General features: G+C 39.6%; 1 protein-coding gene across 4 annotated transcripts in view; it reads right to left on the bottom strand.

Annotated features, from left to right (window-relative positions):
- Positions 1 to 1057: 1057 nt before the first annotated feature.
- Positions 1058 to 24205, bottom strand: part of Kctd16 (potassium channel tetramerisation domain containing 16) — a 290954-nt gene continuing 267806 nt past the window's right edge. For all 4 annotated transcript variants that reach the window (NM_001371041.1, NM_001371039.1, NM_001371040.1 and 1 more), the window contains exon 3: positions 1058 to 17664. In NM_001371041.1, the coding sequence (NP_001357970.1) occupies positions 17213 to 17664 (452 nt within the window). In that variant the 3' untranslated portion in view covers positions 1058 to 17212. The remainder of the gene's footprint in view (positions 17665 to 24205) is intronic.

Genomic DNA, 24205 nt, shown 5'->3' with positions numbered 1-24205 from the left:
ACCTGAGCACCACAGTTACGCAGTTGAGGGCCCACTGTTTCCCTTCACAATCCCTGGGCTGACCAGGAGAGCAACAGCTTGGGCTGCCACAGCTCAGCTGTCACCAGCCCTGTCACCGATCACAGTGATAATCCAAATTACTAGTGTCATTTTCCATCATGAGTGATGAAAACACCAGGAGCCATAAGTAGAAGACTGTACTGTGGAATGTTATTCAACTACTATAGTAAATTCTGTTTCTTGACTGTCCAACATAGAGAGTAAAATATCGCTGGTCCTTCTGCAGGCCCCACGATGTGTCTGCACTCGCCACCCATATGTTCTTCTGGGATGGTAGTCGCTCTCCCCGTTTCTAGCACCATAGCTTAGATTTTGATATTAGGAACATCACACAAAAGGGAAGCATGAAGTGTGGATTCTTATTGGTGTTTCCAGAATGAAACTTTTAGTGACTTTTCTAGATGCTAAAGAGATTTTCCTTGCAGCTGGGGTCAGGAAAGGACCTAATAATGGCCGAGAGACTATATTCTATGGAACTAATCCACAAGGTTTGCAATGAGAAGCCAAACTGGGAAGCTGCTTCACCTCAGCCCCTCTTGCCTCTTCTCTATCTCTCGGTGGGGAGGGAGGTGTCTATGTGATGTTCACAGTGGTACCAACTACAGGAGAAACTGCAGCAGGATTCAAGGGAGGCAAGGGCCCTGAGGAAAGCAAGTTCATGACATTGTGTCACTGAAGGTGGGTCCAGGGGAAGCCCTAAAGTCACAAGCTAAGAGAATACAGGTGTTTGCCTTTTTGCCATTTCGCCATCTGCTCTATGGTTTTTAATTCTGTGTTCTCAGAACTTTCATGTGTTGACGTTGCTCCTCCCACTAGGCCATTATGCTGGCCAAACACTCTCAGGATTCTGCTGACAAAAATCTTGTGGATTTGGGGGTCTCCTTTGGTTTGTTCATTTGCATAACTTGGGGTTAAGATAACAGTGTCTATATTATCCATACATCATGAATAACAAATAATTTACTCCTTTGAAACAAAACACTTCTTACATATTATATCTTAGTTAACATTTATTTATTAATGAAAAAGTACATCAAAATACAGTTTATATTTCCTCTTTCTGACTCTTCATCTGCTATATTTTCCACTATTTCCCCCCAAACACTGTAGACGATAATTTCAGGGTACATAAGAGCTAGCCAGACCCATGATAGGCTATGTGACAAGACATAGGATGTGACCACTTTCAAGATTCAAACTTTTGCTTCAGCTTTCAAAAACATTAGTTGAAGAATCATTCCTATTTAAAAAAAAGTTAAGGTGCAAAAAGATGTTGTGGAATTTGTTCCACTGTGAGCATAAGCCTGGACTCTGCAAAGGATCCCACAGGTAGCCACATCTTTTAAAAGATAGACCCAAGTAATTTCCACACTATTTATTTGCTCTATAGACAAAACCCAAAGCAAAACAAAACCATATCTCCTGAATGCATAACTGGTTATTATTAATCTGTCTCCTTTCCCCCTCATACTGCCTCATATTTGTTAATGCCGGGTTTCAAGAGAATAGGACATTTACCTTATTTTAAAACTTCCTAAAGTTATTTTTATAATTTGTATCTACCACGGGTCAATCTTCCTACAGACAAACAGATACAGCAACAACCTCAGAGCCAGCTCAGTTCCTTCTAATGTCTAGCTAAGCTTGCTATCTCCCAATTCTTGCCAATGCTTTAGCTTCTGTTCACATTAAAGATAAGACAGAAACTCGGTGTGGCTTCACATAACACAAGATGGACCAGATGACCCAGGAAAATCTCAGAGTAGTTTGGAATATCAGTTGTCCACGCTGCACATACACTAGCAGAGAAAAAACTGAACTTTAGGACATGACGAATCAGGGTAGCTCCTCCATTTCCAGCAGTTCTGGAGTGACTCGTTCCAAAAAGGTGTGAGTTGCATCATTGCTGGGCCCACTTGCTCTCTGTCTTTCCTTTCACTCCAAAGAATCCCAGATAAAGACAGCCTGAAATGGTGAATCTGTAGGAATCATCACAGATTCCTTTCTGCTCTGCATCTAAACAGGAGATCAGACACATCTTAGGGGAAGACTTGTAGAGACTAAAGATAGCAAATGTCCAAAAACCATCGGCAGAAATAACCCCTCCAAATGCTCACTGCACAGCATATGTGGAAACTAAAAGGACCTGTGTCCAGCGGTGGCAAAATACTGTTCTCTGTGTGTACCTCTGTTTCTCTCCATCTCTGTCTCTCTCTGCCTCTCTCTGTCTCTCTCTGCCTCTCTCTGTCTCTCTCTGCCTCTCTCTGTCTCTCTCTCTGTCTCTCTCTCTGTCTCTCTCTCTGTCTCTCTCTCTCTCTCTCTCTGTCTCTCTGTCTCTCTGTCTCTCTCTCTGTCTCTCTCTCTGTCTCTCTCTCTCTCTCTCTCTCTGTCTCTCTCTCTCTCTCTCTCTCTGTCTCTCTCTCTCTCCACATGCTGGAACATCAGATGGACTGAAATTCGAGAAGCAGAAATCCATAGATTGAAGTGGAGACTCCAGGAGAATGAAGAGAAGAATATCATTTAGCCTGGCATTGTGGTACATACCTGTAATCCCAGCCGCCCCTGCTACATAGCTCCATACTTTCTAAAACCATTTAGATTAGGAAAGAAAGTAAAGGAAAATAAAGAGTGGAAGGAAGAATGAATGAAGGTATAGGGAGGGTAAGAAAGAAAATATCTTTTTAATAAAAAGCTTTATTTATGTCATAAAGCATATTCAGCCGTGTGATTTTAGGTCTCCGAGATAGCAGATTTAATTGTTTCATATTATTCGTCATGGATATGTAGCAAGTAAGAGCCTCTAGCACATGTGAGCTCAGACCTGGTCACAGAGTAGCAGCGTTTCATACCAGCTAAAGATAAGACACATCTCAGCGGGCCAGAGGAAGAAGAAAATCAAGGAGAAGGCTGAGTGTAACGCTGGACTTTGCTTTGTGGGCTCACCTGACATGGTTGCTAAGGACCCACAATGGCTCCAGAGATAGTCTAAGCTCTGGTATTCTAAGCAATTCAACATCACACCCTGCTTGGCCTTTGCTGACATACTATAATTTTGTGGACTCACAAGATGAGGATGCCTTATTAAAGGCTGAAGCTGTCTTGCCTGGAGAGGAACTTTTGCCAGCCCCCTGTTGGGATAAACACCTGCCATGACCTCTTTCAGTGGCAGCTGCCATTGGAGCTGGGGTTGATGGGAGCTCTGAGTGTCATATAGACATTGAGAGAAACACTGCCTTTGGACTAAAATTAGAGGGGAGGAGACATATTCTCTGTGAAGGTGGTGATTTGGGCTATTTCCTCTGCCCTTGTTCCATAGTTATGATCCTTCTGATCATGTCCTGTTGGAATCAATTTGGCAGAGGGATGAGTTTCTGGGAAGGGGCTGTATCAGACACTGCCTTATAGCTGCAGCGCTGACATGTAGGAGGAGACACTCCACCCAACACTCTCTGAAAAGGACTAGTGAGAAGTCTTTTCCCTGATGCATGCACCCGACCCACCCCCACCTTCCAGGCAAAATGAGAGAGTGGTGAAGTGTTCTTACCACCCCAGCTCAGGATCCTTGAAGCCTGGGGTTGTGAGAAAACTCAATTCTGAGATCAAGAGCAGTAAAAATCCTTGCAGCTGTTCATGCTTTGATACTGTAGTCAGAAAGTTTGAATCCAACTTTTCCTCTTGATGCTATTCTTTCTCATCTATCATCATAGGGCAGGAGGTAGGAGTGAGAGCTTTCCCTGTGGCTGAGTCTAATGAAATATAGTTACTTTAACCAATCTCTGATGCTTTGGATATCATTCACTTTCTATGTTACCAGTACGAGGTACATTTTTCAGGAGAAGCCCTAGAGAATTCCACCTACTACTGCATAAGAGCAATCTCTCTCAAACATTCTTTCTGCTTTTGTCTGTGTAAGCTTTTATTCCCCTGGTCTGCTGGGTTCAGTATGGTGGACAATTTCTGTCTTAGTTGAGGTGGCCAAAAAATCAGTCTATAGAAACAAACCAGAGCCTACAGCCCACACCATATGGATGACTGTATCTAAGGATGCCTATGCCTTGGAATCCTTTCCTTCTGATGCTTGGATTTCAGGGCTTCTTGTGACCATGCACACAGTCCATATGGGAACAGGTGCTGTGGAGTCAGAATAAGACACTAACTGTCACCAGTCATTTACATGAGAGCTGTGTAAAAGAAGCCCTAGCCTGAGTCCACAGATGGAGCTCCAAACCCAGGTTGCTCACACCTGAAGCAGAGCCTCCCCTTCTTGGAGTCTCAGATTTTCTCTCCTTGTATTTGACCAGGGATGAATCCGCAATTTCCAAGTGAGGGTCTCAAAACTGCAAAGTGTAGGAGACTCTGGGTCAACAAGTTTAAAAAAAAATTCTTTACTGCACAATCCATAGAGTTCACATTCAATATTATGAAGAAGAGTTTGAAGTTACAAATTAGGATGCATGAAAGATCTATTTCTCAAACTGCACCATCCAGTTCTTTCTAATTTTGAGTGTGTGTTGCAGGGAAAGGGTGCACCATAGCAAGTGCAAACAATGTTGGAAACATTGCACCATAGCAAGTGGCCAAGTTATTTTCAAATTTTCTATCTGAGGAAATACCTTTTCTCTATAATTTTCCCTTTAGATTAAAAATCATAGTGGAGGGGGGGTTAAAAAAATCTAGTGGATATTTACAGGAAATTTGATAAATTACTAACAGGAGATCAATAAATATATCCAGACACTTAGACTTCTGAAGCCAAATCCCACATTAAAATTATCATTTCAGGGGTGATTTGAGTGAGACTCTAGGAATTATTGTTGTATCTGTTTGATGTGTCAAACACTCTGACATATCTCCTTGGATTATCTAATTTAATTCTCACAAGAATCTTCCAATCTATTGCTTTACATTTACTGAGAAACCGGTGCCTGATGAAGTTTCTTTCATAAATAATAAATTATTGTAAAACCATCCATACAACAAGAGGCAGAGGTAGGGCTTCCACTTATTGACCTGATAGCAATTTAATATTAAATATATTAAATTTCTATATTAAATAACCAACTTATCAAATACTTTCCTCCTTGTACCACTCTGTGGCAAACTGCCACACCAAACTAGAAATAAACTAACTGAAACAGTAATTATCTTTCATGTAAAATGCTGACTTTGCATGAAATAATGTTGAATCATTAATTTCTTATATGTACTGAAAAATATATATATAACAACTAAATGTTACCAAATGATTTATTATGATTGGTGCTAAATTACAATGTATATGAAATGGAGTCATTATGGAAACACATAAAAATAGTTACCTATTTTTGTAATTATATTCACACAAGAATCTGAAATATAGTTTCTGTTCTGCCTTTTAAAATATATCCACAGAATTACTTTTGTAGTTTTTGCCACACAGTTTTACAATACGGTTACTGCACCTGTATCATCTACCCTACTATAAGAATGAAACAAAATATGAAAGTAGTCAATAAAAAATTATTTCTTTCTGTATCCTTCAGTGATTCCAAAGAAAATAGTTTGTTTCCATTGGCAGTGAGGATGGATGGTAGTAATTAGCATTTTGAATAGACCAACGATTGCCAAAATGCTGTGCAATTTTCCTGGGACCTCAGTAGTTTCCTTTTTTACTATGTTTCTCTCAAAAATTAAATATATAAGAAAGAAATACAGCAGGCTAAGATCTACAATGTTACAAAGCAAGATAAAACAGTTACTAAGTTATCAGTCAAAGCAGTTTATGTATGTTTGCTATTCACAGACTGCAGACTCCTGTTGAATCTCTGAGCTGCTGGAAATTGATGAGATGTAGACATGCATTCATGTGAGTCCATAATTAATGATGTTTATACTGTAATAAGCACATTCGTTTTAACACCATTCAGTAAACAGATCCCATTAGGGCTTGAGCTAAATCCGCTATCACAATTATACACAAAAGAACCTGTAAACAAGTTGACATTACACTTATGTACAAGCAAACTGCATTGGGAAAGAGAAGAGGTTATTTCAATGAGTGTCACTTAGTATATATCAATGTGCAACAAACTGGCCCATCATCAAATGGCTCAATGAGGCCAGCACAAAAAGGAACATGAGCAAGGCCCCTGTCAGTGACCACTCGGTGTTAGTTCCAGCAATGTTTAGCCGCCTCCATGCGTGGTGACATCACTTTCAAAGCATCAGAGATAGATGCAAAAAGAAACGTGATAATCCGTGCTGAATGTATCTGTAGAAATCCAGGTTGCCTACTCAACACAGCCCCAGAGTTAAGAAGGGTCAAGGGGGAACGTGAATATTGTGTAAACAGTACATTTAATTTGAAAGGTGTTTGTTGATGTTGTTGTTGTTTATTGGCTCTACCTAGTGCTCTGCTGCTTATGTAAAATGTGGGGAATGAGAACTTAATTTCTTTTAAACTTTCTCTCACGATCACAAAGAGTCGTTCTTTTATGGACTTAGCTGAACACTAGTACCAGCCTAAAGTGTGTCCCACTGGAAGCTTATCCCATTAGCCAATTTGAGGGAGACTTCTGAAAGGAAGGCCTTGTAAGTCATTGTCTCTGAGTGTTTTAAATAGGATGCCATTTCAATAATTGCATAGGCTAGTTCCTTATGAGCAGGGCTGATTCCTGTACTTCCCCACCCCGCATGCATTCCAAAACGCCATTGCCACGTTATTCTCTAACTTAAATAGAAGATGTTAGGAAAATTCTCCTGATTCAGTTCCCTTAAAAAAAATAAGAGTTAATAAGTGGAAAAAATTGCAAGGACAAATTGAAAAAAAAAAGAAAGAAAGAAAAAAGAAAAGTGAAAGAGCCCATGATATAAAGTTCCCCTTCCACTCCAAAATGTTGGGAATTCTTGAACCTTGTTAGAACGTTTGATTTTAAAGCATAAAGAAAAGACATTTTCTTTCCTCAAGCCTTCAACACCACACCTGCAGAGGACTTCTGGAATTCAGTTGCTCACTAGTGTGCCTGGGTATCTGGCTCAGTGAGCACTTTGGATAGGTTCCCAAGAGAAGAAGTCATGCTCTATCAACTGAGCCTTGGTTTGGGGAGTAGACTGGCTTTGAAGGGTCAGAGTTAATGTGCTTACATACTGAACCCAAGAAGCACCGGGGAAGCATTCGTAGATTGGCTTCAACCTCCTCTAACAAGATTCTCCTGCAATCACCAAAGCACTTGACTCTGACTGTGAAGATAGCCTACATTTTGCCGCAAATTTAGACAGTTGGCTCTTCTGTCTATAGAATATCAAAACAAGTCCTGCTTTCTTTTCTTTGACTCTGCTCTCTCTTTCCTCACTGAGCAACAATTTGGTGCTTGTGTAAACAGGCTGAGAGAGTTATTGGCAGAAGGCTAGAGCCTGTTTGGTTATCACTTCACTGTGCCCTAGATATTTTTGGCAGCTATTTATAAAAAGCATATTTGAAACTGATTGTTATAACTTCAAAATAATTTAAACAGATAACTAGCTCCACTCTGAATCATGCAGGCTGCACAGACCCCATGAACTAGGAGACGGCAATTTAATCAACAGGTGATGTAATAGCATAGGACTATAAGATTGTGCCATCAGTTCATTTTCTTTTTTTTATTCTTAAAAAGCCCTACTTTTATTTGGTGGTTTCTTGTTTCTTTTTCTTTTGTTTTGTTTCTGAAGTGGACAATTTTGAAACGCATAGGTTGAAATTCCAACCAATGGTATGGCATTTTTCTAAATACATTTTTGTTTATTTCTTTGTTTTTTATAGGTATTTGTATTATATTCTCTGTATCATTAATAAATATATACATTCATAGTAGAAGAGAATTCTGGAAACCAGAACTACAATAAACTATCTAGGAAACTAATATAAAATGTGATAATTAATTTCCTAAACTGAAAATTTTAAAGTTTCAAGTTATGTGTTTATGTGTATAAATATGTATAGATATATAGCAATCTATATATACATCTAGATAGATGTACATACATATATACATATATACATGTAATTTATACACCAACACAAAACACATACACACACATGCTCCTTACACACGTACACACACACACACATACACATACCCATACACACACACTCTTGTATTTCATTATCATTTCTTTGCTTTATCTCTGTCTCTCCTCATCATAGAAGAGTAATCATGAGATATTACGGGAAGCCAATGTATTTGTACTTTTTATCTGACTTGAATTTAAAAAAAAACAAATATTTGCCTAAAAGTCAAACTTAAAAAAGCAAAAGGATACATAGACACATCTGTATGAACACATGTGCATAGCCTTTGGAAACTTGCTGTGGTGCCAGTACACAGAAGGGCAAGCAGTCTTAGGAGCAGCTCTCTCTTAATGCTGAAGCCAGCCTGGGGTGAGTATCCCTGAGGCCTAGACAGGGTTTCCTTAGTTGTATACTATGAGTGTCCCCCATAGAATTCAAAGTGCAAAGAAAAGCCTGTGACAAAGAGAACTGAGAACTACCTTCCACATTTGCCTTTTCTTTATCTTCTCTGGATATTCATGTCTGGTTGTAGTTGTAGTTTAAAATAACTCGTTCCTTTTAGAAACGGTGCTGGGCTAAGATCATTCTAGCTACCCTTCCCTTACAGTAAATGAAAAAGAGAACAGGTGAAAGTTCAGAATGCAAAAGAGAAACAATTAGATACTGAGAGGGTTAAGTCCACAACCTTTGGGATACAATAAGCCCAGGGGGAAACTTGTTTCTGCCACTGTGTTTATGGTCATGCGTGCTGCCTTTCCTTTCTGAGCTTCCTGGAGCTTATCTGCAAGGTGAGTAGAGTGGCAGGGATGCATCATTAGATTATTAAATGATTTAACGAGATAAGATATGTAAAATACTGAGTAGAGTTTCTGACATAAAAGATCCTTAATATACATTATTTAAAACATGATATTTGATAATTCTAATATGTTGATCAAATAATATGTATGATAAATATAGAAAACATACAGAAAAATATGTTTGGGTCAAAAGAATTCAAGTTCTTTACCCAGTATTCTATTTCCTAGCAGTTAATGTTGTTTGTTACAGTGATATTTTCATGACATCCATCCTGCCAATATTTGATGAATGTATATGCAAACCATTAAATGATTGATTGATTGATTGATTGACTGATTGATTGATTTTAAACTCTCCATTCTTTAGTTTCACTTTGCAAAATGGGGCTATGATGGTCCTGTCTTTATCCTATCACTTTAATGTTGGTCTGATTAATTTAAAACATATACCAAATTATTTAAGGCCAAATTATTTAAAATTTTAAATTATTATAAAAGTTTCCTCAGAGAGTCAACAGGTACATACTAGATGAGGCTCAATACCCAAGGCTTATGCAGAGGCTTCTAGAGTGAGTATGAAAGGTAGCCCTGAACAAGTCTCTGAAACAATGAAACATACCTTTCAATGTGTAAGTGCCATCTTCAATGAGTGGCCATTCAACTCAAAGAAATAGGGTGCATGAGATGTTAAAATGATGAAATCTTTAGCCCACTCTGAGACCTTGTCCCCCTTCCTTAGGTCATGAAACCTTGTCTTCTGTTGATCAGCTCAGAAAGCATTCCAACAGGGTGGTGCAATACAGAGGCTTCAACATGTTTCAGAATGAGCACTCTTAGCTATTAGCATGACAGTCAACATCAACAAAGTATACTCGAGTATGGGAGGCAGAAGGGTTAACCAAGATGTCAGGCACCACCGACTGCTACTTCCCTATCAAAGAACAACCCACGAAAACCATGGCAGACTCCTTCTTCTAAACCTCAGCTCTCATATCTATATAAAGTGATGTTTGCATCGGACATCATACAAAGCCCTTGAGTTGGTGATTGTTGTTCTGCTATAGATTGTGCCTTGACCAGAAAGTTTTTGTTTTGCTTTGTTTTGTTTCTAGACATGGTGCAGAAAGGAAGCTATGGCTTCTAGCAGTGGTAGGGGAAGAACTCAGTTATCATTAAAGGGCTGGCTACTGAGACTTTCGCATGCTCCAGTGAGTGAGTATATGGGCAACACAAATTGAACTTGTACTTTTCTCTTTCTTTCCTTCTTTCTAATTTTCGCTTTGGTGTGGGTAGAGTTAAAGGGTGAGAGGTTGGACTTAGGAGAAATGGGAAGCAACTGTTAACAGAGACCATTGTAATAGATTTCCCAAATAATCAATAGAAATATTATGTTGTGAACAGGAAACAAAATAAAGAGGAAAAAAATGATGCCTTAGTTCAGCTTTTCAACTTAGGCAGTATTAACATTTTGGAATAGACAATTCTTTGCTGTGGGGGGTCTTTCCTGTCCTCTGGAAGAGTTTTGGCAGCATCTCTCATCTCTACTCATTGGATTCCAGCAGCACGCCTCAGTTATGACAGTCAAAGGTGTCTGCAGATGTTGCCAAAGACTGCTGGGCCACAAAGCCATCCCCGGTTGATAAGAGCTACCTTAAATGCATACAGCCTATGCAAGTCTAATGAATTTCTAAAATAGTTTGTCTACATAAAAGGGTAAACCACTGACTTCTGGAGAAAATCTGTTAATGACCAACATGAATTCTAGCTTAGTTTGCTTCAAAATTCTTTCAGATTTCAGTTGTAGGGCCAGAGCTCTTACCTAGCACACCCTTGGTTCCTTGGTTCAATCCTGACACTACATTCTTTTCTTTCCTATCTGTTTGTTTCTTTGTTTTCTATGTAATGTGATATTTTTGACTCTACACACAATGACAGGGAGAAGATCTACCTTCGTATAGACGTGTAACATTTTTGATACCATATCATGGGGCCATTATCAATTAGTCAATGTTGTCAATGACAATTTATTGTTCAGAATAAAAAAAATCTATTAATTTTTTAAGCAGAGACTTTCTCTGTGTGCTCACATGGATAAATAACCACTGGCCTACATGGCTTAGCAAGAACATAAAAATAGTGCACATGTGCATATCCCCAGACCATGTACATACAGATGCCATTGGAAAACAATTCACCATCACTTTGCAATACATCAGTTCTGGTTCTGCTTGCCCTGGTGATGGGTGGAACCAATATCAGCAAAAAGAGAGAATCTGATGTTTTGTTGTTTTTTTATTGGGCAAATTCAGGTAAATAGCTAAAGATTCATTCTAAGAATAACCTCACAAGACAGGGAAGATCACAGAAGTCAAACTCACTAAATCCCTAGTTGACTTCTAAGTGCTTTTACAAGGCTGATTAACGAGAAAATTACCCCTACCCTCCTCCAGGACAAGCCACATGATAATGCTGGGTTGGGGAACATTTTGTTCTTTATCTTTTTAATAATAGTTTCCCTAAATAAACCACGGTTGACATTCTAGGACTTAAAATTCATTACCCAATTAACAATGCAATTTGTTCCCAAACAAAAGGAACAATAACAACAACAACAAAAAAGGTTAGGACATTGGGGCAATAAAAGCATCCTCCTCTTGCAGAGCAGAGCAAGGAAAGCAACAGACAGAAATAAATGGAACTCTGTGTGTGTGTGTGTGTGTGTGTGTGTGTGTGTGTGTGTGTGTGTGTGTGTGTTTATGTTAAAATAATCTTAGGTAGCTGATCGAGTCCATCAATTTCATTAGTTTTTCCTTGCTTCCTTTTGTATTTATTTCAAAATCCATCAATGCTTATGACAAGTTTTTCTACTTCTTATACCATGTGGCCATTTTTTTTATCTAGCCAATAATTCTTCTGTTATATGCTAGGTCAACTGGGGGAATCATATAACCTTCCAGCCTTGGTGTGTGTGTGTGTGTGTGTGTGTGTGTGTGTGTGTGTGTGTGTGTGTGTGTGTGTGTGAAGAGAGAGACAAAGACGTAGACAGACAGAGATTATGGCATGGTCATCTCTTCAGGAGACAGACTGGGAAACATTATAGCACATCACTTTATGTCCTTACAATTGGGCTATCACCATTTTAAATTTTCTCTGTCCTTTCTCTTATGCTTATTCTTAACATGTGTTTTTGTTTTACACTTATGATTAATGCTATGGTTCAGAATCTCCATTATCCACAGCTGAATTTACTCACTATTCCACATTGGCTTGGCTGGTATCTGTACATCACCAATGGAACCATCTTTGGGGCAACAGATTCATTAAACTGTGGATTGGGTTCTCACTCCTCTGACCCAGACTGAGCAATGAAATGAACATCTGGCCCTGAGAAAAACCATTACTTTCATTCCCTGTTGGGTATCATTAGAATAGACCACACTCAGATATGTCCCCTCTCCACCTGGGGTAAAGCTAATATGAGAAAGGCTTTCTGATTGAGGAATGGGGGCCCAAGGGATAAGAGATAAGGCTATAATGATGTGATGTTGGCTTTTAAACTCCAAAAGAGGGCACAAACACCCACTTTTGGGAAGACAACTTTGGTTGGAAGGCAGGTGAAATGATGAAGGGAGTTTGAAAATGTATTGTACCTTAGTACCAGAATGTGATTCTGTGAACCTTTCTAAGACAGTGAATGGTATGGCCTCTGACCACATGCTGACTTCCCCTTAGTGTCCCAATAGCAACTTCTCCAAGTAGGGTCCTTAGACCAGCAAATGATTAAAGGTACTACATCAAAATGCAGATTCCTTGGCCCTCCTTCAAGTTTTATGAATCTGATTTTTTGAACTCAGTGTAAGGGAATCTCCTTTTCAGAAAGAGCCACAAATTAATTTAGTGTGTGTCTGATGTCTAGAGCTTTCCTAACTTTTTCAGCAGTGGTCATTGGAGGGAAAAAAATTCCCCTTTCCAATGCCCATAGCAAAATGAGAAGAATAAAAGTTTCAAAACAAACATTGTGGCTGAATCGCAAGGCTGTGGATACTAAAAGGCATAGGGAACTGGAACCATTTTATATGGAACCAGAATGATGGGGGCAATAATAAGTCAAACTCATTTGAGCATGTTTTATTTCCTCTAATTTCTTTGCAGCTATCCGTCATTGTACAGTTCCTTATCAATGACATCTAACTCCATTGTTGTTCCAGATACATACTGCTTATTCTGATTCTTTCTCTAGTGAATCATTTTGAGACTATAAGATAAAATAAATAAATAAATTGGAACAGTGGGCCATCAAGATTATAAGATGCTAACAATACCAAGACATTAAAGAGAGAAATGGCCCATACTAGGAGCTATAACTCTGCATGCAAATTGGCAAAAACATTTATCTGCCAAAAAGTCATCAGGAGGAAAATAATTCCTGTCATTTTTCCTTAGAAAATTATTATGCCAAGTAGAGCTCACAAAGAATTTATCCTATAAGTTCACAGAAAATGTCTTATTAATTCTAGCAAAGATCAAACATAAGACCAACATTACTCAAAATTCAGGACAATGTATCCAGTGGTTGAGAATGCCAAAAACCTGTCTTTTCTGGGTTAGTCTACTCTAGACAACAAATGGGGAGATTGAAGTGATAGCAAAGTAATGTTATGAGAATCAAATTTTGTATTCCATTGTAGGAACTGTAGTAGAGTAATTTTTAAAACTGCTCTAGCAGTCTACCCCCATTTCTCCCCCACATCCCTTGGAACATGTTCTTCTCAGCAATGTAAAAAGCACACTCAGAGCCATGGAAAGTCTACGGAAAGAAACGTAACCCAGAAGCATATTCAGGGAAGGCTAAGAGAATGAAGAATGGGCAGGCATCTGCCATGTGTGGAAAATGATGCTTCTGAATCAGACAAGACCAATGAATACATGGGTGGCTCCACGTGGGCCCTCTGTTAATCAAGTGTTTCTCTACCATGAGTTAGCTGAAATAAACATTCCACTATGGAACCATGTGTGTCATTCCACTCTTCCTCCATTTTAAAAACTCATCACTCATGCATCTCCCTGGAAGACTGATAGGACAGCACACTTTGGAAGCCATCTCACTGTATCCCTCACTACTATCCATCAGTGCCTTGTTTCTTTCTGAGCAGTGGAAGAGAATAATTGTGTAAATGAAATAAGTATTATTTTCCTCTTCCCACTGCTGTTTGCCATATAATACAACTCAATAGTGGGTTGGAGGACTTTATAAATATGTCCATGTTAGGAATGTTCCTCTGACTTCAGGAGATTCATATCCATTTAAGGAGTGACCACCCTAGCTTCTGTGGATTTAACCTTACAGGATTCTCAGAAGGCAGCCCAAACTAAGGCTCTTTAATGTGTCGGGTTTCAGTAGGATACTTCTTTTTAACAGTTTTATTTTCCTTTTAGCATAGATAACATAGTACTGGATAGAATAGTACTACCTAGCACTATTCATTTCTTGATATCAACAATGTACAGCCCCTGTCAAAACCCACAATAAGAACTGAACTTGATGTAATACTGTGCTGCCCATAGCTGAGGTTAAGGCTCTGAAGCCAGGGATAGCAGAGTGTTTTGTTTCCATGGCTCACTTAGCCAAAGATCATTTCCAGTGTGGTGATGACTACAGGGAGCACGCTGGATGACTCTACTCCAAAAGGGACCTGACCCTTAATATCCCTGGTGCCTTCTCAAAGCCTTCTACTGACCCAGGCTGTATTCCTGAACATGCCAATACTCCCATCAATGAATACCATGTCTTTTCTCTTTCTGTTTAAACTTTTTACCATGGGGCAGATGCCACTTTACAAGTAGCCAAAATGAAAGTGATAATGTTGTTTCTTCAACAGATTTCTAGTGCTAAGCTTGCTCATCACGGGTACAAAGAGTACCTGTGAAGGAAAAGAAAAAGGCATAACAACAAAGCCTGCAGGACAATGAATGCTACAATTCTTTTGGGAGCAGCACTGATTTCCTATTTGAAGACTCTAGTAGAAGCTGTGGGTCAATGGCAGACCACTTCTTGAGTGTCTCGATGCCATTAGGATTAGGGTTAAAATTTTAAAACCTGGGGATTTTGGCCAATTTATTCGAATCTCATCTTCTCTAGCAGCCCTTTAAGTGATTCAGTCAATGATCAGCTGGCCAACAATTCACATCCAGCTTCTTCTTGACCCATTAAGATCCATGATGCTTCACAATATCTTCCGTAATAAGTATGATAGTAATTTTGATGTACCATCAAGAACCATTGAGAGGAGAAAGATGCATTAATAGGATTTACACACAAAGCTATCTATCAACTATCTGCTAAACTATTAATACGCAAAAGAACACTTTCACAAAGGATAATTTTCCTGGTCACTCAGCACCTCAAGGAAACTTTCTTTTTCACTTAAATAGAATTTTAAACTTTACTTGAAGTATCAGGACAAGAAAATATTGCCTTATCCTATTACCCACCTGTGTAATCAGGAATTATAAAAAATTCAGAAAGACAATCATATACTAATGGGCACCAATAAATCAAGGAGAAGATTCTTAAATAATAAATGTGCCCCAATGAAAGTTTTCAGAAAGAAAAAACTGGTCATTAGATTTTTCTTCTATAAAGACATTGTTTGATTGCCTTTATTACTTTTGTTAACCATACACACATTCAAACAATGACACATGTGCACAGGTGTGTGCACATGCATGCAAACACACACACACACAGACACACACACAACAAAAAAATAGGAGTTCTTGGCACACACTAGTGATAAATCATCTTTTCAGTTACCACTTGGATGTATGAGGAATGCTGAAAATTAAAAGTTGTCTTTGGACATTCTTTTAGCACAGTAAACAAAAGAACTACTGGAAGATTAGTAGAAGACAGAATCACATGGATAGACAGTGTTAACAGTTTCTTTTGGATGGTATCTACACAGGTCAGGAATATTTTTTAAAAGTTTAAAAAATCAAATTAGTAACTTTTATGTTCCAGCCACCCACTTGGGTCATTACAGACACTGTAGAAATTATACAACTAAACCGTAGTAGGGCCACAGCCAAACCCCAGGATTCCAAAGTTATCCAAACCTGGCTACAAGCAAGCAACAGTAAACAGGTGTAGTGTAAAGTTTGTATGAGAAATTTAGACATATGTTGGGGCACAAATCCTCTAAAACAAGGGAACGGAAGGCTGGATGCATTTTCAATCATTGGGTGTTGTTCGTAGCTTCACAACCCATAGGGAGGCAGAGAATTTGCCTGGATTATATCAAAGGCCTTGTTAATAAAATGTGGGCAAGTTTAAAACTCTGAGTCAGCTAGAGAATGGTGATTGTTCTAATTAGAACGGAGAAGGCTGAGTGCGAGATCTTTCAACACTCTGTTTGTGGATATGACTGTTTGCTTGTCTGTTAAACACAAACAGGGTTAGACTAGCTCATCTCACCAGCTCCTAATGTAGGGAAAGAACATAATAAATCAAAGGAGCCTGTGGGTATTTATTTCAAAATAAGAAAGAGAATTTGTTGATGATGGGGGCCTATTCAGCTTTAGAAAGTGCTGCCTGCCAAGGGAGGCTGGGAAATCTGCCCAGGAGGGTTTTAATAAATAGGCAGAGGCTTGGTTGTCTGAAGTGCTCTTGTAGGGGCAGCTGATAGTAAGATGTTAGCCCTCTGCTGTCCAGGCCCTAGGTCGTGTGCATTCTTTGTGCATATATACAGACATATACTGTGCTTGTGTCAGAAACGCTCATGCATACAAAGTCAATAGAACCTGGCACATAGAGATTTTAGTGAAAAATCATACAAATTTGCCATTCTCCCCTCAACCCCATAAACAAACAAAAGGAAAGGGAAAAGGATAATTTCTTAACATAAGCCACCGGGTTATATCTCCTTCAACTGTCCATTCTTGGTCAAGGGGAGGAGGCAGAAAAATGAGAGTAAACAAAACAAAACAAAACAAAACAAAAAAACCTGGTTTGGGATCAATGATTCCCAAAGCCTGTGAGCTACTCACACGTAGCTGGTTCTTGTTGTATCTTAAGATTCTCAGCACATGGGACCAAGTAAATAAAAGACAAAGGACAACTAAGAGCTCGTTTCTGGTTCCACATCTAGAAAGAAATCTACCCTGTGGATTTACACGTTAAGGTGAGCTAGGCAAAGTAGGCAGTAGTACATCAATGGACATTGTGATCTAACAAATGTGGACCGTTAGTTGTTATTTTTCCTTTAACATATGTCTTCCTTTGGGGAGGTTTATTTCAAAGTGGCGACTACCCACAGCCCTCCCCCTATAGATGATACTTCCGTAAAAGTTCAGACTGCCAAGGATGTTTTCGCTCAGGGAAGCGATCTGGAATTTTTATCTTCAAGAAATCCTGGATACATTTCTCCAGCTCTTCCTCGATGGAGAGCTTTTCCTTCGCAGCTTTCTTTTTGCTGCTTATGTTCGACTCCCTGGAGCCTGACGTCAGAGTCCGGAGCAGGTCACTTTTCCGCCTCATCTCTGACTGTTGGATCAGCTGCACCGGACCTTTCTTGATGGGCCGATCCAGAGTCTGGATGTTGCTCTGGCGCGTTACAGGCCCACAGATCACCGTCTCCTGCGGAGAGCTGGCCTCTGACTGGCTGTCACAGCTGGAAGTGGACAGGTCATTGCAGGAGGTGCCGCTCTCTCCTTTGTCTCCCTTGCCATTCTTGCAGCAGCAGTCACAATGAGAGGAGGACCACCGGGAAGGCTCACCTGCAAGACAAACACGTATGTCAGAAACTCAGAGTGATGAAGCTGCAGAACACTCTAGTACTCAGGGAACACAGGTGATTCACAACACCAACAGCCACAAGCTAAGGCATCCATTACTTAATAACAGATTGTGCAATATGATATCATGTGTACCCTACCCTACCGCCACTGGCCCAGGTAGAAATGCCCAGGTAGCCCGTTTATCAACGCAGGCACCTGACAGACCCAGAGTTTTATGACTTCAGTTCTATCAGCAGTAAGACCAAGATAATAAATTTCTTATTACCTGGAGTCTTAGGGGTGATTTAGTTGAGATAAGCAAAATGGAGTGGGTGGTATAGAGTAATCTCAGAAAATACTTGCCAATTTTACATGGGTAACATTAAGCCCTCATCTAAAGCTCTGTCTCCTACCAATCAGGGGCTCAGAGGATGCTCTATATAAGGAAAATGCAGTGGTCAGTGAAGAGGGCTCTGGACAGCCCCTGCATCTCATTGGTCTTCCACCATCCAGTGAGCACAGCAGCACCTATCACTTGGAAACACTCAGACCCATAGAGCTTAACAAACGTGCCATAGTTTGAATAGTCTGCTCACAGAACAGCTGGGATTTGAATACAGATTGTCCCAAGTATTATAACTGCTTCCTAAATAATTTGACTGTCTGTAAAATTCTTAATTCTCAAAATATCTATTTACGTGTGAATTTCCCTAAAATCCCTGCTCATCCCTCCCGAAAATGTTTGCCTCCCAACAGGTACGGCTAAACTTTTTAAGTACCTTAACTATTACATATAACTCCTTTATGTTTCCCAACAGCTACTAAAACACCATCTTCCTAACATAGACATGGTGAAGTGTTCATTGTTGTAGTTCTAATGATTCACCCAAGGGATAGCACAGAAACTCAACAGCACACAACATCTTAGTAATGACTTTGGAGAACCTGGATCGAGCCATACCTGAAGCTAGTTTCTTCAATTATATTATCCATTACATCCCCTTTCTTCTTTAAGCCCATGAGAGACTTTCTGTACCTATTGCCTAATCTTGACTCTTAAAATTAAGGTCGGCAATTTGCAAGCAGAGCAATATTTTTAGGTACATAGTTGGTGACTCCATAAATTTTGACAAATCCACAATCATGACAACAAAGAACGTTAAGTTATGACCCCTAGTCTTCCAGTCTCTGAACATCCCAGGCCCCTGATTATATATTAGAGTCTGGGTATTTCAATTCACCCACTTCACTGATGCCATAAAAAATATGGAGGCTTATAATATTACGATAATAGAAATACAATGAAACATTTTATATTATATATATATTTATATTATTTTTTAAAAACATCTACTTTTGATTTCACTGTGTCCTATTCTCATAAAGAATAGGCATCATTATTGAAAAAAAAACTAGTTCATTGCCATTTCTAATATGGTCGAAGTAGAAATGAAACTATTTAAAAAGTCACCCCTTGACTTCTTCTGAAATGTCTATATTTTACAGGTATACATGATTTTTACACATGGCAACTTGTCATATTTTTTCCAGAGGAAGTAAAACTATTTTTCTGTAAATCACAACCCCAGAATACCTATCTCTTCCCCACTCATTCAAGTCACTTTCTACCACAGGGCTGAGTGATCATTATACTTATATATCCATTAAATTAAATCAACAATCCAATTAGCCAAAAGCAATCATAATAGCAGCGATGCTAAAGCTATTCTCAGTTATTGCAAATAAATATCTTTTGTGCAACAGAGAAACTACTCAACATGAACCAGCCAGTGCCTGAAAATATCTGCAAGGATAAAGGCTTTTGGTCTGACAGGGGAAATTGAGAGGAGTATTTGTCCCCTCCAGTCAGCAGAATCAGCCTCAGCTGCCTGAAAACAAGGTCATTCTTGTGCTAATAGGACTCAAAGCAGGTTGGTTCCAATAAACTGGACTAAATAAAAGTAACCACATCAGATCAGAGTTCATCTAACTTGGACCATTGAAGAATGTTTAGAAATTAAATTTAATATTGAGAAAAAAAAGAAAGATAGGGAAAGGAAATGCAGAAATGTTGTGGGTGTGAATACATATTTTTCTGGAACATATTTATCTATTACCCTTAAGACAAGGTGGCAAAACACTTTAGCCATAAGACCTGATAGACAATAAAAATGTATGTTCTAGCCCAGGAATTCTCTTTCCCAAAGAAGTCCCTCCAGTTAACAGATTCCAAAGGAACTTTGAGTCTTCTTAAAAGCCTTTTAACATCACCCAAACCCATATCTGATGGATCCCAGAGTACTTATGTGCAATCTTACACTGCAGAGGAAGCCAGGGACCTGGCACTACTACAGCCTCCCAAAGCTGCTGGGAAGATCATGCATTTAAGTGTCATCTGGAATTCTCCAGCCTCCAGGAAAATGGGAGTGTTACCTTCCATTGTTCTGGCCACTATCACTCTTAAAAGAAAATTGGACAACCTAATTTTAATGCATCTTGTCACAGTACCATGCATCTCAATATTTCACAAGGATATTTGAATATTTTAGGATTTGGGCAAGATAATTCATAAAATAGCTAATGAAGTCTATATGTTATTTCAAGATCCTGGAAGAAGGTGGGACTGATGCAGCTCAGATAGAGCCAATATGAAATTTAGAAATTAAACACAGAAGTTCACTGTCTTCTTAGAAGCACTCAAACTACCTTTCCCCCAAAACCATAGCTGAAGCAAGGGTATGAAATTAAGGTAGAGGGAGCTGCAAGCACGGGGCTCTCCACCATGGCACTCCTTCTGAGGCATGCTCACAAACATTAAGAAGTCTTGAAAGATCTATCAGAGGTCAGTTCTGTAAGGTAATGTGTTCTGGGATCTTTTTATAGAGAACAAAAGTACCCCAAATACCCTGGCGCTTCAAACTAAACACATTCACTTCTAATTTGTGAGGTTTCAACACTGGTTAGAGTCTTTTCACTGAGCAAGAAAGTGGATTCTAATTGATTGGACCGATGCGAAGAGAAAATAATTCCATTCAAAGAGAAGTCTAACTTAATAATATTAAAAAGAAAAGCACTCATTACCCTTTGGAGATTTATTAATTAATTGTTGGACCTAACGTTTGATAATACTTTGTTTTTTAATAAGCTATTTCTGAAAATGAGGACTTCTGTGACAATTTTGATGTCTGGCACATAATGGAACTTTGATAAATGTCTTATGAGTGAACAAATGTGCTAAAAATGCACATGCAGATATTTCAAGTTGAAAACATAGCAGAAAAAAATCTTAGGCCCCAGTATCAGGCACCACAATTTGACAGCTCTGGGTTTTTGGATAGTTTATTTGAGATCTCTGAGAGTCATCTGAAAAATAAATAAACTAATGGTTCTTTTGACAGATGTTCCAAGAAAATTGAATGAAATCAGAGATGTAAAGAATGTCTCAGTCTGTTGTACAAAATACTCCATTCATTTATATATTTTGGCTATAGTGCAAGCCAGACCCCAATCTGCATAAACACTCCAACTAGAAACTTGACTGATAAGATAATGATTCTTCTACACATGTACTGTACAATCAATATTTACTGATGGCTCAAGTATTTCATTAGGAAGAACACTCCAGATATAGCTGGACACAGTAGGAAAATATTCATTGAATATCTGGTAATGTTTCCTTGGCATTGGAATGGAGAGTAGCCATAAGGACAGAGAGCATCTGGCAGATAGCATGTGACCAGGGATATCTCTGGAAAGGAGTGTTCCAATGCAGGGACTTAAAAGATAACAAGTAGATGAGTCCTCTAGTATAAAATTGTATTTGAACTATTTAAAAGCAGGACAGGAAAACATTTGTATTTTCAATTAAACCCAGGGAATGTGGGAAAATCAGTTTTCTAAATGTCTACATCCAAATATTTGAGCATTTTACACCTTGGTAACATTAAGAACCAATCAGGGAGATGGTACGACTGAGGTCTCCCAGCTCCCATGGAGCCCCCTCGGTGCCGCAATTCTTATTGGTAAGAAGCAAGAGAGGAAAGACTACAGAATATGCCTCCTCCATGAAAAAATCAAGGCCAGCTGAGTGAGGCATGACTTAGCAAACTCACAAAGTGCTTATGCATTTTTAACGGAGGCATCTCTGTAATCTAGCCACACTTCAAACTCTCCACCTGCTAATGGCTGTGAGTACAATGCCGTACATTACAGAGGCAGCTGGGAGTGTTGGTGGTCCATGACTCTTCCATCAATGATGTAGGAGCCTGCCAGTCTGGGTGAGAGGTGGCCAGATTTAATCTATCAAGGCTGCTAAAAGACACTCTTGGTTTCACAGTTGAAAAGTCAATAATGAGCAAATTGATGTTTTATTCTAATCCCTCTAACCTTGGAAAATATATTGAATAGTAGAGATTAGGAATAGGCAGGTTGTGCCAGGTTCCAGGCCAAAAAAAAAAGTCTTTAAGCTTGACAATCATCATTTTTTGCATAGGCCTTTCCACTCAAGGGCATGTGGTGTTATGTAGCCCCAGCTGGGATGTCTATTTAACAGGCCGTATATATGAGCAAGAAAAGATAATTAAGCCATCCACACATCAGCCAAGAAAGCAGATACTCCACCAGTAATCTTAACAAGGAGAAGTCAATAAAAGGTGACCAGACCAGTGGCAGGATAAAAGTGACACTTGACAAGATGGTAAGAAAGATCGGGGGCCACAACTACTGGCCTTATATCTGCAGTCACATATAGAAGAGCATGCAAATGCAAGGCCTAAAAACTTAAAAGAGGCATCTGTTGGAGGAGGGTCCAGATGCCCAAAGAAAGACTGTTGCACTGCAGATGGAGGAGGCCTGGCAGAGGACCTGACAAAGGACCTTATAGAGATACATGACCTAATGGCTCAAGGGCAAAGCAAAGCAGATGTAGCTTGAAGCAAACTAAGGGGTCCTTCCCAGATGCATGTCTCCTGCTTTCCTTCAGCGTCTCCTACTGACAAAATCTGACATGAAGACAACCGGGTAAATGAAGAGCATCAGTGGGTGACTGTTTCATCAGTGTAGGAATCCTGAATCCCTATCTTGGCATCACAAAGTGTAGCACAGAAAGGTACATTTGGAACAGTGAGAGTGCCTTTATAACCAGCACGGGGATGCTCTGGGGGATGAAAAGGATGAAATACCCCTGTTGGCCAGTTATCATCTAATCCGCAGAAGAGTTAGGACATGGCAATAAAAGAAAGCTGTTGTCTCACTTCAGCTCCTGCCCTCTGCCCCCTTGTTTTACTTTAGGGTTTTCCATTTGTTCTCCCCTTACCTGCAACACACACTCTTCTGTTCTACACCTGCTAAGATCATATCATATCATATCATATCATATCATATCATATCATATCATCATATATCATCACAAGCTCCGCTGAAATAGAGCTTCACAACAGGAATTCACCTATCTAATTCCCCGGCACAATTTAAGCTCACCCTAATCTCTAGTGCCTGGCTTTATAACATCATATATGTAGAAGCTTGCCATTCTGTCTGTTTCTCTGTTCCTCATGGTCCCCCTTTGTGTGTGTGTGTGTGTGTGTGTGTGTGTGTGTGTGTACATGCACAACATATACGTGTATTCTTCCAGGTATTGATTTAATGACTAGGCTGTGAGCTATATCAATGTCATTCTGAATTCTACACTACACACCACACTAATACACACAAGTCAGGCTGTGATGATGCTCAGTAAATGTCTAAACACAGGACAAATGAATTCAACAGAAAACTGGTGGTTTATTATATAGTTTAGAGAGGTGTGTGTGTGTGTGTGTGTGTGTGTGTGTGTGTGTGTGTGTGTGTAACAATAACCAAAGGCCTCTGACTTATAAAGTGTTGGGAACTAAAAAAAGGGGGCCCTGGGGAAGAGGGGGAAGGAGAAGCCCACACACCACCAGAGTTTTACCTATTCTCTGGTCTGTCAGGCATGGGAGAGCTGCCATACACTTTCCACTCAGCCCTGGGTAGGCATTCAAGCCTCTGACCCACTCTTCAGGGTGTGGCCAAGGGGCAACCCTACCTGGGAACTCCTGAGCTACTTTGCTAAAGCCACCAGGGTTTTAAAGAGAGGGATGAGGGAAGAGGTTCCCAACACTGACGAGAGTGAGTGCAGCAAATCTTGACTGGAGCACAGGAAAGCCTTCTAATGGGAGATTAGAAACAGCCTTTGAACCCAGCACTCAGAAGGCAGAGGCAGGCAGATTTCTGAGTTTGAGGCCAGCCTGGTCTACAAAGTGAGTTCCAGGACAGCCAGGGCTATACAGAGAAACCCTGTCTTGGAAACAAAACAAAACAAAACAAAACAAAACAAAACAAAACAAAACAAAACAAAACAGAAACGGCTCATTAGGAGAAAGCCTGCTCCATCCTCCAAGCGCAGTGCGCCTTCATGAGCAGGGACATTATATGGTTTTAGAGCTTTATTATAGAAAGGCAGGGGGAAAGATAGAGGGTAGAGGGGGGAGGAAGGCTAGAGAGAAAGAGAGTAAGAGGGAGA

Source organism: Mus musculus, chromosome 18, assembly GCF_000001635.26.
Source record: "Mus musculus strain C57BL/6J chromosome 18, GRCm38.p6 C57BL/6J".
Classification (NCBI taxonomy): Eukaryota; Metazoa; Chordata; class Mammalia; order Rodentia; family Muridae; genus Mus; species Mus musculus.
This window is presented reverse-complemented; position numbering and strand designations above follow the sequence as displayed.